We start from the raw sequence: 15,947 nt of genomic DNA on the forward strand, positions 1-15,947 counted from the left end.
TGAAAATTTTAAATCGAAGAAGAGAGACGAACGGATATTCCGATTCGATATTATTTCCTGATATATACGAAGAATCGCGCGCGAATTTCGACCACGAGAACGAAACGAGAATGAATGGAATGGATGATCGGAATGAACTAGAATAGAATTCGAAGATATTAATATTTAAGATGCACCGATCGATCGAAATCTTATTAATCTCTAATTGTTGATAAAAAATGTATTCGAATATTTTTTTCATAAATAAATCGCTGAGGGGGGGGTCGATATCAAGTCTGGAATCTTGGAATCTGAATCGATTGGAAAATTCGCTAGGAGGGGAGGGCGAAGAACTATCGGCCGATTCGCGGATATCAAAATACTGCGCGCCTTCGGCGGGGCTTCGCATTATTCACGGAGCGACTCGATGACGGCTAGATCGATGGAAAATCGGGGGCGGAGCGGGAAGGGGAGGAAAGGGGAGAGGAAGGGAAGGGGGGCGATTAATTAATTCAATTGTACCGGATGACGCGCAGGATGATCTTCCTTTCCAACCCCTTCCCGTATAATTTTTATTCTTTTTTTTTCTTTCTTTTTTTCTTTTTTTTCTTATTCTCGATTTTAATTACTTTCCTACGAGGAACGCGTCACTCCTCGATCCCGTGAATTCGTTTCGAAATTTAAATTTTTTCAATTCGATCCAGTCGACTCGAAATCTTCTCCATCGTGTATAATTTTTATTTTTTATTCCCGATTCTTATTATTTTTCCAAGAAACGTTTTCGCTCGATTCGGTAAATTCGATTCGATCGTTTCGAAAATTTAAATTTTTCGCTTTTGATCGATCGATCCGGTAAATTTAATTCGTTTCGAAATATTTTCGTTTTTTATATTCGATTTCAATTATTTTCTTAAGAAATGTGTCACTCGGTCCGATTGTTTTGAAATATTTTCATTTTTTATACTCGATTTTAATTATCTTCTTAAGAAACGTGTCGATCGGTCCGGTAAATTCAATTCGATCGTTTCGAAATTTAAATTTTTCGCTTTTGATCGATCGATCCGGTAAATTTAATTCGTTTCGAAATATTTTTGTTTTTTATAGTCGATTTCAATTATTTTCCTAAGAAATATGTTACTCGGTCCGATTGTTTTGAAATATTTTCATTTTTTATACTCGATTTTAATTACTTTCCTAAGAAAGTAATTCTTCGGTCCGATAAATTCAATTCGATCGTTTCGAAATTTAAATTTTTCGCTTTTGATCGATCGATCCGGTAAATTTAATTCGATCGCTTCGAAATATTTTTGTTTTTTATACTCGATTTTAATTACTTTCCTAAGAAATGTGTCACTCGGTCCGATTGTTTTGAAATATTTTCATTTTTTATACTCGATTTTAATTATCTTCCTAAGAAATGTCGATAGATCCGGTAAATTTAATTCGTTTCGAAATATTTTCCTTTTTTATACACGATTTTCTAAGAAACGTGTCACTCGGTCCGGTAAATTGAATTCGATCGTTTCGAAATCTAAATTTTTCGATCCCTTTTAATCATTTCCCCCAGAAGAAACGTGTCGATCGGTTGAATCCAATTCGATCGCCCGCCTCGAAATTCTCATCCGTCCAATCACACAATTTTTCATACTTCCTTTTAAAATTCCCCTTTCCTCCCTTTTCTGCAAATTTTCAATCTCCAATCTCCCCGCAAGGAAACTCCCTCTCTACTTTGGACTTATTATACAAATTCAATTCAATCAATCCTCTCGTTGAAAAAAATACTCTTCCCCCCCTCCCTTTTAAAAATTTCCAACGATTTCTATTTTCTACCCCCCTCCTCTTTTTCGAAAAGAAGAGGGCTTTCAAAATTCATCATTCGTCATAAAATTCGGAATCCTGCTTCTTCAATCCTTAATTCGTCTAATCTCTCTCTCTCTCTCTCTCTCTCTCTCTCTCTCTCTCTCTCTCTCTCTCTCTCTCTCTCTCTCTCTCTCTCTCTCTCTGAACCCGAATAACACCGATTAATTTCTAATTTCTAATGGCGGCATCCGTTCTCCCCTTCCTCCCTCCCCTCTCTCTCCTTTCGTCGCGACCCAATTCATCGAGATTTCGACGAAATCACCGCGACGTCCCCCTCCACTCCCCCCTCACCCTCCAAACTCGTCCCAAAACGATTTCTTCGATCTCGAAAGAAGAAGAAGAAGAAGAAGAAGAAGAAGGAGAAGAAGAAGAAGAAAATTTAAGAAGAGAGAGAAATATCGATCTTTCGAATAAGATACGCCTTCTTGACCCCCCCCTCCTCCCTCGAAAATCGATATTCGAAGAGGCTGTGATCCAAGATGGCTGAAACGTCTCTGTCTTCCTCTCTAAGAAAGAAAAAAAGAAAGAAAGAAAGAGAAAGAAGGGAGGGGGAGAAGGGTGGATTCTTCTAGAAAAATTCGAAAATATATTAAAGATGAAGAATCAATCAATCATTCTATCGAATCTAATTCGTTGTTTTAAAGAGGGTGGTTAATAAGGGATGGTAAAAATATTTCAAATGTCCCAATCCTCTCTCTCAGTTCATGTTTATTAACACCGTGTTTCTTTATTCTGCATCCTCAGAAGAAGGAAAAAGGGGGGGGGAAAGGTGTTACGATTACGCGAAAAATCCCTTTTTCCCTTCAATGACAATGACAAATAATCGATAAATTAACTATCGTTGACGATACACGCGTATGTGTTGTGTCGTTGAAAGAAAAAGAAAAAAAAAAGATTCAAGAAGAAGAAGAAGAATAAGAAGAAGAAGAATAATAATAAGAAATAAGAGGAAAGAAAAATATCGTAGTAGTAGTAGTGATGTAGTATTTTAACGATATTACCATATGAGTTGTGAAACTGTTGGTGATGAGACTCGAGACCTGTTCCTGGGTGGTGGATATCCAGCATGGCATCCGGCTCGCCTCCGCTCTCGGCAGAGCAGTTGCTCAGGGCTAAAACCAAACCGATAGACACACACCTTGCGTTTAAACTTCAAATCAGTTTTTGCGATTTTTTTCTTTTCTTTTCTTTTCTTTTCTTTTCTTTTCTTTTCTTTTTCCCGCGTAAATCGCGCGAAGATACCCTCGGCCTTGTAATTTTTTTTATCCCGCGCGTCCCGCCGCTCTCACCCCTTCCCCCTCTCGAGAAGAGAGAAATGGAGAATGGAGAAATTTTTTAAGAAATCATCGAGCTTCCCGCTTGGAATTCTTCCAAGCGGGCTGCTCGAAGGAGTAAAAAAAGTAAAAAAATAAAAAAAAAAGAAAAAAGAAAATTCGGGGAAAGGGGTGGCGAGCGAGCAGGTTTCACGATTCTTTCGTTTCTCTTATCTTCTTCTTATCACTCTTCTTTTTCTTCTTCTTCCCCTTCTTCTTCCTTTTTTTCACGAAAGTGACTTCGTTCTCCGTTTCCTCCGTTTCGAGAAACAAGAAAACTGAAGAAAATCGGCGGAAAATAGGCGAAAAAACGTGCCGTGAAAGAAATCAATACAAACGCAAAGCGGGGGGTATTGTTCGTCGCTTTTTCTTTTTTTTTTTTTTGTCAAAAAAACTTATTGTTATACGGATTTTTACTCAACAAACTGAAATCGATCCTGGGGATCGAGGGGGGTGTCCACGAAAAATTCATTTCGTAAAAAAAAAAAAAATCCTCGGGGACACCGACTTCGACACCAGTTTTTAATCGCTTTCCAAAAAGAAAAGAAAAGAAAAAAAACAAGAAGAAAAGAAAGGAAAAGAAAAGAAAAAAATGTTACGAAGGTCAAAAGGAAGGGCAAAAAGAGGCGAAAAATCATCAAGCGGATAAGCAATAAGCCGGAGTGAAGGCGAAATGAAGAGAGAGAGAGAGAGAGAAAAAAAAGGAGGAGAAATAACGTAATATAACGCGTGGGGGACGAGGGGGGTAAAGGGAAAGGAAGAAGGGGCGGCGGGGGGGAAGGGAGGTTGAAACTGAAAAAACTCGGCGAAAGAAACGCGGAACGAAACCATCCATTTCGATCTCGCGATTAGATAAATCTATCGGGTGCGTGTCTTTGTCTATCCGTTTGGCTGGCTCGAGAGACCAGACTTTGCCTTTCTCTTTCTTTCTTTCTTTCTTTCTTTCTTTGTTTCTTTCTTTCTTTCTTTCTTTCTGAAGAGTTTTCTCCGCTGCGATCTTCCGATGGTCGAACACATCCGTTGGTAATTTTCTTCGAGCGATGATCTCTTTCCCCTAATTTTTCGAATAATTCGAAACTACGTATTCTCATCTTGATAAAAACGAAAAGATTGTTCCCTATCCCGAAAATCTGAAGGAGGGGAGCAGGAGTTGTCCTAATTAAATTGTCATAACCTGGATGGAGAGAGAGAGAGAGAGAAAAAAAAGAACTACTCGAACAGTTTCATAAACAAATTCAAAAAGAAAAAAAAACCGTATCACTGTGTATCATCCTCGTCTCTATTCGATTCTTCTCTATTCGAACGAATGCGATAAGATCTGAGATAAGAATCGAGGAATAATAATATTCCAACACTCTGTCAAGAAGCCTCGAGAAACTCTAGAAAAAAAACGAGAAGGGGGGGAAGAAAAGGGAATCAATCGTCGCGATAAACAAATATCCAACTCGATCGAGGAGGGGGGAGGGGAAAAGAGGATCGTTCGACGATCTCGACTCCTCGTTGAATCACTCGAAAACTTGGCGCGAAATGATCGTTAACCGTGCATGCGATCGAGAAAGAACCTGTGTCGGGAGGGGAAAAAAAGAGTCGTCTATCTCTATCTCTTTCCCTCTCTCGTTCGACTCGTAGAATCATCCCCCTTCCACCTCCAGCCTCGGTACCAGCCTGTACATACGCGAGTCACGTACGTAACGGTAGCGGACTGACATGTATGCCTCGTAACAGTAAGCCGGTTCCCACCGAGAACCCTGTTACGCTACACGTTTCTACGTGCCGTGGAAAAGAGGGTAGAGAGAGAAAGAGGAAGAAAGAGAGAGAGTAGGGTTGCGTCTCCCTCTCTCGCTCTCTCTCTCTCTCTCTCTCTCGCACTCTTACCTTCGAGCGCGATGTACACAGGTATACACGAGCGCGCGACGGAGACAGAGAGAGAAAGACAGTTGCGCGTATGCACGGACGCGTTGTACACCGCATGACGTGGAGGATGAGTCAGCTAGTGGAAGAGAGTTTCAGGGAGAATTCATCGAGAAACTTTTTAGCAAGGAAATATTTGTATAAATCCTTCTTTCTCTTTCTTTTTTTACCTTCCTCTCGACGGAGGCTCGAGATCGAGAAAATTAATTTAATTTTTATTAGATTTTTATTAGAAGGGGTGGAGGGGGAGGTTCGTTTTCTTCCTGCGTATTTTTGATAATTTTCCTCGGATCGAAGAGCGGGACGCTGGCCCGTCAACTCCACGAAACGAAACACGACTCGTGACGTCATTATATTATATAGCGGGCGATAATATATTTTTGAGGAGGGGGAAAATTGCAATCGGGGGGAAAAAGAAGAGAAAAAAAAGAAGGGTGGATAATTAGTAAAAAGAAAAAAAAAATCTCTTTTCTATTTTCGACGAGCGTCGACGAGCGAAAGAATTCTCGTTAACCGTTTACCGTTTGCCGAGGCCTCGTTCGAGGAGAACGGGGCTTATCGTAAAACATACCAGTGTCGACTTTCGTTTATCAACGAGCCGAGTGTGAAGTTTAATTCGAGCCGCGCGCTTTCAGCGACCGCGACAATGCCTTCGCGGGAACGCGACGCGAAAAATCAACTGTTCATCGCGCCGGGAACAAATAACGCCACTGCTGCCCCCCCCGCTCTTCCCCCCACCTCCTCCGCCCAGGTATTTAGAAGAGCGCCTATGATTTCTCCAACTCGAGGCGCTCGAGTCGGAAAAAAATTTCTTCCAATTTGTCCCTCTCTCTCTCACTCACTTTATCTCTTTCTCTGTCTCTCTCTCGGGAATATCATATTACACGTAATATTTCTCTATTCGCATTTATGGTGGAACAAAAAAACAGGGGGAGATTTCCCTCCGTTCTTCTCCCGTTCTTCTCTAAGAAAGGAAGAAGGATATACGAGATAGGATAGCGAAGGATGGCGAACGAATAGAAAAAGAGGGAGAATATGTTATTTCTAATTATTTATCCTTCTCCAACTGGAAGGAGACGCAAACACAGTACACAATTGCGAAAACAAGTTAAGATTATTTTCCTTTTCGGTTGTCCGGTCGGATAAGTTTGTTTTCGATGGATGGCAAAGGAAAGGCTGTTCTATTAGATAGGCGGCCGGGCAGGGAGGGAGGGAAAGGTGCAGATGGGACGAACACCTTTTCTGGAACAGCTGTTGCGTCGAGCGTAGGAAAATCCTGACCTTCGACCCCTCCCCTCCTCTACTCTTCTTCCCTCCTCCCCCTTTTCTGATTATCCGATCTAAGAATGGGATAAGGGGGGGAGCCCTTTCTCGATCCAAGTCTCGTTCAATTTGATTTTTCAATTTCATTTGCCAAGAAAATAGAAATTATGGATCCAAATGTCGAGACGTGACAAGTTTTCAAGAGGAATAACAACAAAAATAATATAATTATATTCGAGATATAATATTATCCGTTGTAAAAAAGAACGACGGAATAATTGATTAGTACTCGAAGCAAATTTCAAATTATTTCGAAAGAATATCTCTCTCTCTCTCTCTCTCTCTCTATTGACAATTTCCCGATTTAAAAGACACGAATATACCTTTATCTAACACGCTAAATCTTTCGAATCTGAAAGTTGTGAGAGCGAAACACGAAACACCTCTGACCTTTTCGTAGGTGGGAAAAGGATCGCCTCGACGGATATAGAGCGAGGGACAGAGGTGAGATTCACTCGTATATATTCACGCGACGACGATGAAAAACAGAAGCTGGATGGCCTTTGTTGAGGCTTCGAAGAGAGGCGATAATCGAGAGCGAATTCGATACACTTTTCTTTCTTTTTTTTTCCCCTCTATTTTTCTCGAAAGGAAAGCTTTCTCGCATTGAAACTCAGTTAGCGCGAGGGAGGGGGGAGGAAGACGGAAGGTGGAAACGGGATCCGGGGAGGCGAAGCCACAGGACACAGGATGTGTCGTGGATGGAGGAGGAGGAGGAAGGGGGGAGAGTGATGGTTGACAAGGGAATTCAAGACGAGCGGAATTCGCTGGTGGTGCGTCACGCGCGCGATTCGCACATGCGAGGAGCGTGTGATGTGTATGGCCTCCTTCGAGGCGGTAGGTGTCGCGTTTCGGCGCGTGCTCCCAACACCGCATGGAAACCGTTTACCCGTCCGTCCGTCCCCCCTTCCCCCTTCGCCCATCCCTTTACTCGAGCATCGAAAAATAATCGCGTCCAGGCGGTAATCCTTCGAGGTCCAAGTAAGTTTTATTTATTTATTTATTTTCTTTTTTCGATCTTGATTTTAAATCCTTCTCTTTCGTTCTATTAAATAGAGAATAAATTCGATTCAATATTATTTGAGATTAGTAAAATTTTATTCGTCGATCGAGTTTAAGATTCCAAGTGTCTTTCGAGATCGAAGTTATATTTTTAATTGAAGGAGTATATATATATATATATATATATATAGGCAAATTTTATTATCGATCGAGTTTGAGATTGTTCGAGATCGAAAGTTTGCTTTATATATTTTTTAATTAGAAGATTCTCGAGTTTTTCGATGAGAATCGAATAAATTCTTACTCGATCGAGTTGTACAGTTAAATTCTTCGTAGAGAATACGAGAACAAATTCTATTCGTCGTTCTTTTGAGATCCAAGTTGTATTTTTTATCAGAAGAATGCAAAGGTTCTATTTTTCATCTGTATCGATTCGAGATCTTTCGAGGTCGAAGGTACGGTTATATTTTTTACCAGACCATTGCGAAAATTCTATTTTTCACCTTCATCCTCCCTTTTTATTCGCTCGAGAATCGAGAAACACGGCTGTATCTTGTACTTTTTTATCAATATTCGAACGAATCCCTACTCGATCGAGTTTAAGATCGGACTCAAAGTAAAGCTGCATTTTTTATCGAAGTAGTACGCGAACAAAATTCCGCTCGATCGAAATTCCAAAATTCCAATCATAGATCCTCCAAGATATATAATATTCTCTAATCAGAGCAACTCGAATTCTTCCTTAACGAAAATAATAAATTCTACTCGATCGAGTTTCAAGATCCGAACCTCGAGCTTGTACTTGAATCTTTTTATCGACCGAGCAAACCCAACTTGACTCGACTCGTAACAACGGACGAAACTATTCGTCCCATTATCGTAACGACACGCCCCTCTACCCAATAAAATTCTACTCCACCAATGCAACTCGCTCGCAGATATTACGACCCGTACTACTTCGTTCCAAATATTCTTATTCTCCAACATTATGGATTATCGACGAGATTCGAATTTCGAAGAAATTTTCGAGGAGATCCCTTCGATTACTGTTATTAATATAAAGGAGAGGGGAGGCACTCCGCTAAGCAGAAGGAAAAATAATTGTCCTGTAACCACGGCGGTCTCCGCGCGCGAGACCATGTCTCTCTTCTTTATCGTCCGAGAGAAAACGCGTGCAGCACGTGCAGCAGCCCCTCTCCCTGACTCTTCTCCACCAATCTCGACTACGATTAATCCTCCTCCTTTTTAAATCGAGTTAAAAGTAAAAGAAACGTTACACTTTTTTTTCTTCTTTTCCATTTACTTTACGTTCGACTTTATGAATCGAAAAAAGGAGAAAAGAGAAATAAATATAAATAAATATATATAACGTATATATATAAGCATAAATAAATATAAGGAACGAATTTGATAGATTCATTATCTCGTTCAACCGCTACAACAAGAGGAAGAAACTTAAAAAATTAAAAATATTTATCCTACTCTTTCTCGAAAAATTTTAACTCTCGAAATCTTCGAATCTTTCTTCGAGATCGAAACTAAAAAAACTCTTCCCTCAACCGCGTTGCCGGATCAGGCAGCCGCAAAATCCTTTCCTTCCCCCTCCCCCCAAACTCGAAGGTAAATATTCGACCCAAAATCTGCGTGGCTGGCCACCACCACTCTCTTTCCACTCGGGCGAAGTTTCAGCATCCGAGGCGAGGAGACACCCTCCCGCAACACCTCTGGAATCGGATAGAATCGAAAACGGGAGCAGCTGGCAGCGAGCGGCCAGGAAGAGGGGGGGGGAGGAGTGGCGTTATCAGAGGAGCCACCGTTGGAAATCGAGGTCACGAGGGAGCAGAGAGAGAGAGAGAGAGAGAGAGAGAGAGAGATAGGACGAAGGAGGAAGTTGTTCTCGCTCTTCGAAATCGAAATCTATCGAACTATCTATTTCACCTCGATATTTTTTTACCCTTTTTTTATCTTTCCATCTCTCTCTCTCTCGCCTCGAACCACGATTCCAGGGACGACAGATGATGCGGGTACCACGAGGGGACGTCGTGACGTCACTCGTCCTCCCTCCCTTCCTTTATCCTCCACCCTGCGAACGACACCTTTTCCACCCAGCTGTCACTCGCATCTGTAATTTCTTATTCGTTCGTATTCACCTATCCGATTGGTAAGATCGTATCGAAGGATCGAAGATTCGTTTACGTTTTTCGATTCCTTGATTCTTGAAAAAAAAAAGAAAAAGAAACAAAAATCATTTCAACTCGCGTCGAGTCGAGTTGGAAAAAAATTGGCACCGAAATCGGAGTTGGTTACGTGGATAATGACACGTGTCGGTGGGGGAAAGTAAATAATACGTGGACACGGGAGTCCCGTTGCCTCTGTAACTAATGTACCTGACCCGTTTCAACGATCGATAACACCGATGGAGCGCGATTAACCGCGAATGACAGTCAACAAAGAGGGAGAGAGAGAGAGGCGATCATTATCGAACGAATCATTTTTTGCAACGGACAAATTTAACGACAACGAGGGTTAATTTTTAATTTTTGTCGGAAGGAAGAAATTACGACGAAGGAGTTTTCTTACACTTTATCGATCGAGTTTATTTAACCGTGAAATCTCGAGTTTCATAAAAGAAAGAAAAATTTCCTTCTTCTTCTTCTTCTTCTTTCGGGAGAAAGAAAGAAATCGCCGCAAGGTTACGAGTCGGGCGTGATAACGAGGTCGCCAGTGACGTTTTCCGCGAATAGATCGGGCACGAGGCGAGAGAGAGAGAGAAGAGGGGGGAAAAATGCCATTTTACGATCGATCAAAGAATAACATTAAAATTACACCTTGTTGCGGATAAACGTGCCTTACCGAATCATTTTTGAAAGGATATCTCAAATTTTTATGTCGAATATCGCGATTATATCAAAAGTAATAAAGCTAAAATCGAATGGAAAAGTTATTCGAATTAATCGAGCTCGAGATATATTTAAAAAGATCTTGTTGTTATAATCGAATATTTTCCCCCTTTTTTTTTACCCTAACAGTAAAACGGATACGAAACCGATAGATCTAAATTGGACTCGTTTCCCTTGAAAGCTCGGCCATCGCGATGATTTCAACCGCGAAAGAGAAGAAGAAAACGGCGGTGAAACGCGTTTGTTTCCTCGAAGTTCGCGGCCCGATCGATACGACGTGTATTACTACAACTACGCGCTCGCCCATTATATCGCGAAGCGTACGAAGCGAAGATACGCCGGACTGGAATTAGCACCGCTTTCCCATCGATCCCCGACCTCTGAATCATTTACGAGGCTGTGTGCATTGCACACAACTCGTGCATGCTACTGTCGCCTTTCTTCCTTCTCCGCTAAACGTTCGGAAAAAAAAAATTTAACGTATACGTATACGTATATAGTATACTATATATATATACATATATATAGTAAGTCGAAAGACAAGGACAACCAGAACAACGAGAAATCGTAACGGACAAAAATTAGAAGGAAGGGCGTTGAAAGAACGTTGAATTGAAAAGTTTCAAAGTGGGGAGGGGGGGAGAGTGGCCATCACCACCACCTGTGCTGAGCGCGCGCGCGCGCAGCATTTCGAACGTGTTTTTAATGAGACGACAGGGACGACACTTGGGGAGACGGAACGAGACACGAGAAACGTGGGAAACAATGGCAACTGGGGACTTCTAATCTGAAGGGCACTGGATCGAACCCTTCTTCTTCTTCTTCTTCTTCTTCTTCTTCTTTCTTCCCCAGCATTGTCTTCCTCGAACCCTTTGCCACTGCCACCTTTTCTTCCACCCTCCCTCCCTCCCTCCTTCTCCCCTGCCAAGCCTTTCCTTACGCGAGCCTTTAAAGAGGAGAGAGAGAGAGAGAGAGAGAGAGAGGTTCGACTGGCTGCAGAATAGTTACTGTCCCTCTCCTCTTCCTCCTCCCCCCGTTCCTCTCGACATTATCTTTACGCCTTTGCCACCGTACAAAAGGAACGCGAGGCGGAAAGGAGAAGGGTGAGAAAAGAGCTCGATGCCTGGGGAGAAATGTTTGTCCTCCCTTGAACGCGAGTTTGCTTTTCTCATTTCTGACCCCTCTCTCTCTCTCTCTCTCTCGTTACATTCTTCTTGACCTTCTTTGCCTCGTTTGCAAATAAGGATGTAAAGAAATATCGTCGTCCATCTTCGTCTTGTGGTCAGCCAGAGTTAAATTTGGGAACAAAATTTTTCGATTCGAATCATATAGGTTGAGATAATCTCACAATATGGAATAATATACAAGTACAATTGAAGAAAGCGAATGTAGAAACTTGGATCATCGATCGTTAATAAAAAAAAAAAAAAACGCTCGTCCATCTCCTCGCTCCCTCCTCTAAAACGCGTTTAATCGTTCCAACGATCGGAAAGTTTTCTCTCTCTCTGGAATCGCGAGAAGAAGCGGAGAGATGAATATTCGGGACATATTCGACGCGAAAAACGCGTGGGGAATGGGGAGGGACGCGCGACGAGCGGGTGCACGCACGCGGGCGCGAAATCGCGTAGATAACGCGGCGGCGAATAAGGGTTGGCGGTGGGCGGGAGAGGGGATGGCGGACAGCGTGGCGGCGGCATGGCCAACATGGCGTCGGCGAGGTCGCGCATGCGCGCCTCGGCCAACACCGCGTGACCACGATCAATACCTGTACGCGGTGTTGTGCCGGGGCAAAGGATGTTGAATTCGAAAAGTGTTATTCCGCGCGTCTATCTCTGAATGATATGGAAGGGAACGCCTCTCCACGTGGGTGCCACGTGTGCTCTTCCGCCCGCGTCTCTTACGCGCGTCGTGCACGCGCTCGTACGGATTTCGTCCGTGGTCCCGGGATCCGAAACGTTCTCGTCCCTCTCGGCTCTCGTTTCGCCGTTCCGCGGCGTTACGTTACGCCTTCGCGATTTTACACCTCTACATACACGCCGTATATCTCTCCCCGTGTATCCTCCGCTGTAAACGCGTATATGTACATATATATATGTATATATATCTGTATATATATCTGTATATGTATATATGTATGTATATATATATATGTACACCTAATATATGTATGTATATACACGTATATACATATGTATACCTAATAAAGCGTTAAAGAGGGAATGAGAGAAAGTCTCTCGAGTCTAGTTTTTTTCCAGTGTCGAGAGCGAAGAGCGTCCTTTGGTCGGTTAAACCTATCGGTTAAGAGACTCGGCTAACTAGGAAAGCTTGGAAGCGCGATTTTCGGCGTGGAGCTTTAGAGTTTCGATTCGAAAGGAGAGAGAGGAAAAAAAAAAGAAAAAAAAAGAAGATGGATGTGGAGAAATTGCGATAAATTCATTACGTTGGAAAGTTACGAGTTAGGCACGGATCGAGCTAGGGGAACGACAACTATATATATATATATAGTATATTTTTCAACGGGAATTTTCAAAGAGACTTGACGCGCGCACTCGCGCGCGCGACGTTCGAGACGAGATAGCACGTTCGATTAGAAAGTTATGGTTATATTTACGCTGATTATTATATCATAGACTATACGATACGACGTAACGACACGCGTCGTATCGTATCGTATCGTATCGAGTTGTTTCGAGTTAATTCGTTAAGAGAGATTGGCAAAAAAGGAGACAAAAAGGAAGGGAGGGAAAGGAGACAGAAAGGGGGTAAAAAGGAGCGTATTTTATACATATATGTATAGACATATATATCGATATAGATATAGATATAGATATATATACGTATATATATATGTATATACGGAGAGGAGACGGAAAGATCGGGACGGATGGACTAACCTGCTAGCCGCAAAGCCGACATTCTCTGAAACTCGGGCTCCTGTAGCCACTTCCACATCCGTCGGAAAGTTTCGCGGCCGCTCTTGAGCTTGGACCAGGGTTTCGGGTTGCGTAGCAGATCGCTGAGCGTGCCCTGGCTACGGCACAAAACCCTCTGGGCGAATATCGCCTGGGGTATGCTGTACCTCTTCAACTCGGCGCTGATCCTTTGCGCCAACTCCTTAGTGTTGATCTCCTCGACCTCGCCGGCCCCGTTCCCGGCCGACGACACGGTCTTCATCACGACCGACGTGTGTTGCACGTGCTGCGTGTGCGATATCGTCTGTTGCTGTTGGATCGATTGTTGCTGTTGCTGTTGCTGCTGCTGCTGCTGCTGCTGCTGTTGCTGCTGTTGCTGCTGCTGCTGCTGCTGCAACTGGGTCTGCATAGGTGGTGGCGAGGCAGCGGGCACCGAATGCGTGGGCGGGGAATGATGAGAAGGCGCGAAACTTGCCGTCGCCGAGACGGCCGGCGGCGAGGATGGGCTCAACGCCGCCGGGCTCTGCTGCAACCTCGGCAAAAAGGCCGGATCGTAGTGAGGGCTGGCGGATTTGTGCGGCGAGTTCAATCCGCTCTGGCTGTAGGCGCTCTGGGGCGACAATGGGCTCGGTTGAAGGCCGGCGCCCGGCGAAGGATAATTGTGCGGCGGCGACATGCTCATCGTCGGCAATTTGTCGTACGCGTACGGCGAGCCACCCATACCGAGGCCGATGTTCCCGAGGCCGTTGTTCTGCATGACCGCGAAACTACCGGTCACGCCGCCCGCCGCGTGTGCACTGTACACAAACTTGTCGCTCATCGTGGAGATCGGCGGTAACGGCTGTAACGGCGTCAGGGTCGCGTAAGACGAGCCCGGGCTGAACCCGGGCGGCGACATCCTCTCCGCGACCGAGGTCAGCGTCTGATAGGTAGGCTCCGGCTGCATCGCCCTGAAGTCCGTCGCGTCGATCATACTCGCGACCGAGACGCTTATCCCCGACGTCGGCGTTAGCTTGCCCGGACTGAGGAGCTCCGAGTCGGCGTCGCGCGAGTCCACGTCCACGTCCTGAGGTGGCACGATCACCGACAGGGACTCCCTCGCGTTCTGTCTACTACCACCACCGGCACCACCTCCACCACCGCCACCGCCGCCACCACCGCCACCGCCACCACCGCCGCCGCCGTTTCCGTTGCCACCACCGGCGCCACCGACGGCACCTCCGCCGCTGCCGCCACTGCTGCTGCTGCTGCTAGTGCTGCTGGTGCTGCTGCTGCTGCTGCTGCCACCGCTGCTACCACCACCGCCGCCGCCACCACCACCACTGCCACCACCACCACCACCACTTCCACCACCACCACCACCACCACCACCAACACCACTGCTACTACTACCGCCGACGCTGCTGCTGCTGCTGCTGCTGCTGCTGCCGCCGCCGCCGCCGCTGCCGCCGCCGCCGCCACCACCGCCGCCGCCGCCGCCAATGTTACTACCGCCACCGCCACCGCCACCGCCGCTGCCAACGCCACCACCACCACCGACACTACCACCACCACCACCACTACCACCACCACCGCCGCCACAACCACCACCACCGCCGCTGCTACCACTACCGATGCTGCTGTTGCTGTTCCCGTTGCTACCGCCTCCGTTACCGCTGCCACCGCTACTGCCTCCCGTCGGCTCCTGGGACGACGACAGATCCTCCGCGGCGGCGAGCTCTCGCTCCTCCTTGACGCCGAGCGCGCCAGCCGCCAGTAGTTCCAGCGGCAAGCTCGCGCACGCGATGTCGGGACTTTGCGACGCGGAAGACGACATACCCTCTGCGCTGCCACCTCCACCTCCGCCACCACCACTACCACTACCGCCCACGACCACGATGTGTCTGCCTCCTCCCGCCCCCACCGTTCCCTCTCCTTCCTGTTGCCGATGCCGATGATGATGATGATGATGCTGCTGCTGCTGTTGTTGTTGCTGTGGATGAAGATGATGACTCGTTTGTTGGTGTTGTTGGTGTTGTTGGTGTTGTTGTTGCAGCTGTTGTTGATGTTGGTGATGATGGTGGTGATGATGATGGTGGTGGTGATGATGGTGATGCCTACCACTACTACCACTACTACCACTACTACTACTACTACCACCCCCACCGACCACCGTTCCTCTACCACTTCCTCCTCCTCCACCTGCGCCGCCACAGTTCCCATTCGAGCCACCCCCACCGGTTGTCCCCCGGCCATGCGTAGAAACGGCGGCCGGGGAATCGACCGAGTCCAGTAATTGCTCGCTACGCGATTGATGATCGGCTATGTCCCCTATACCTTCCATTTACGCACATCTAGTTCGGGTGGCCGCGCACTCGCTCTCCCGTGCTCGGACACGCGACAACACCACCACCTCCTCCTCCTTCTCTTCCTCCTTCTCCTCCTCCTTTTCTTCTTCTTTGGATAATATATCGGTCGGCCACTTCTCTCTATTTCCTCTTCGTCCCTCGATCCACCACCACTACCACTTTCCTTTCACCGGTTTTTCCTTCTTCTATCCTTCCCCAAAAGAAGGGAATCCTATATCGATATATATTCGCGGAGATCGATACGATTTAATCGGACGCGCGCTCTCCTTCCTCTCCTTCCTCTCCCTCTCTCTCTCTCTCTTTCTCCCTTCCTTCGTCTTGTGGCCGCGTCACTGTTTGGCGGAGGAGCAGCAGTCGCGTGCCGAGCACCGTGGAAACGACGACGAGCAGGAGGAGGAG

General features: G+C 45.6%; 1 protein-coding gene across 1 annotated transcript in view; it reads right to left on the reverse strand.

The window, feature by feature from the left end:
* LOC552619 (homeobox protein onecut) overlaps window positions 1–15,523 on the reverse strand; it is a 63,080-nt gene extending 47,557 nt beyond the window's left edge. The window contains exons 1-3 of the mRNA XM_026443704.1: window positions 14,785–15,523; window positions 13,183–14,712; window positions 2,841–2,951 (exon numbers count right to left, since the gene is read on the reverse strand). Coding sequence (XP_026299489.1) covers window positions 2,841–2,951; window positions 13,183–14,712; window positions 14,785–15,523 — 2,380 coding nt within the window. The remainder of the gene's footprint in view (window positions 1–2,840; window positions 2,952–13,182; window positions 14,713–14,784) is intronic.
* Window positions 15,524–15,947: the final 424 nt, after the last annotated feature.

Source organism: Apis mellifera, linkage group LG11, assembly GCF_003254395.2.
Source record: "Apis mellifera strain DH4 linkage group LG11, Amel_HAv3.1, whole genome shotgun sequence".
NCBI lineage: Eukaryota > Metazoa > Arthropoda > Insecta > Hymenoptera > Apidae > Apis > Apis mellifera.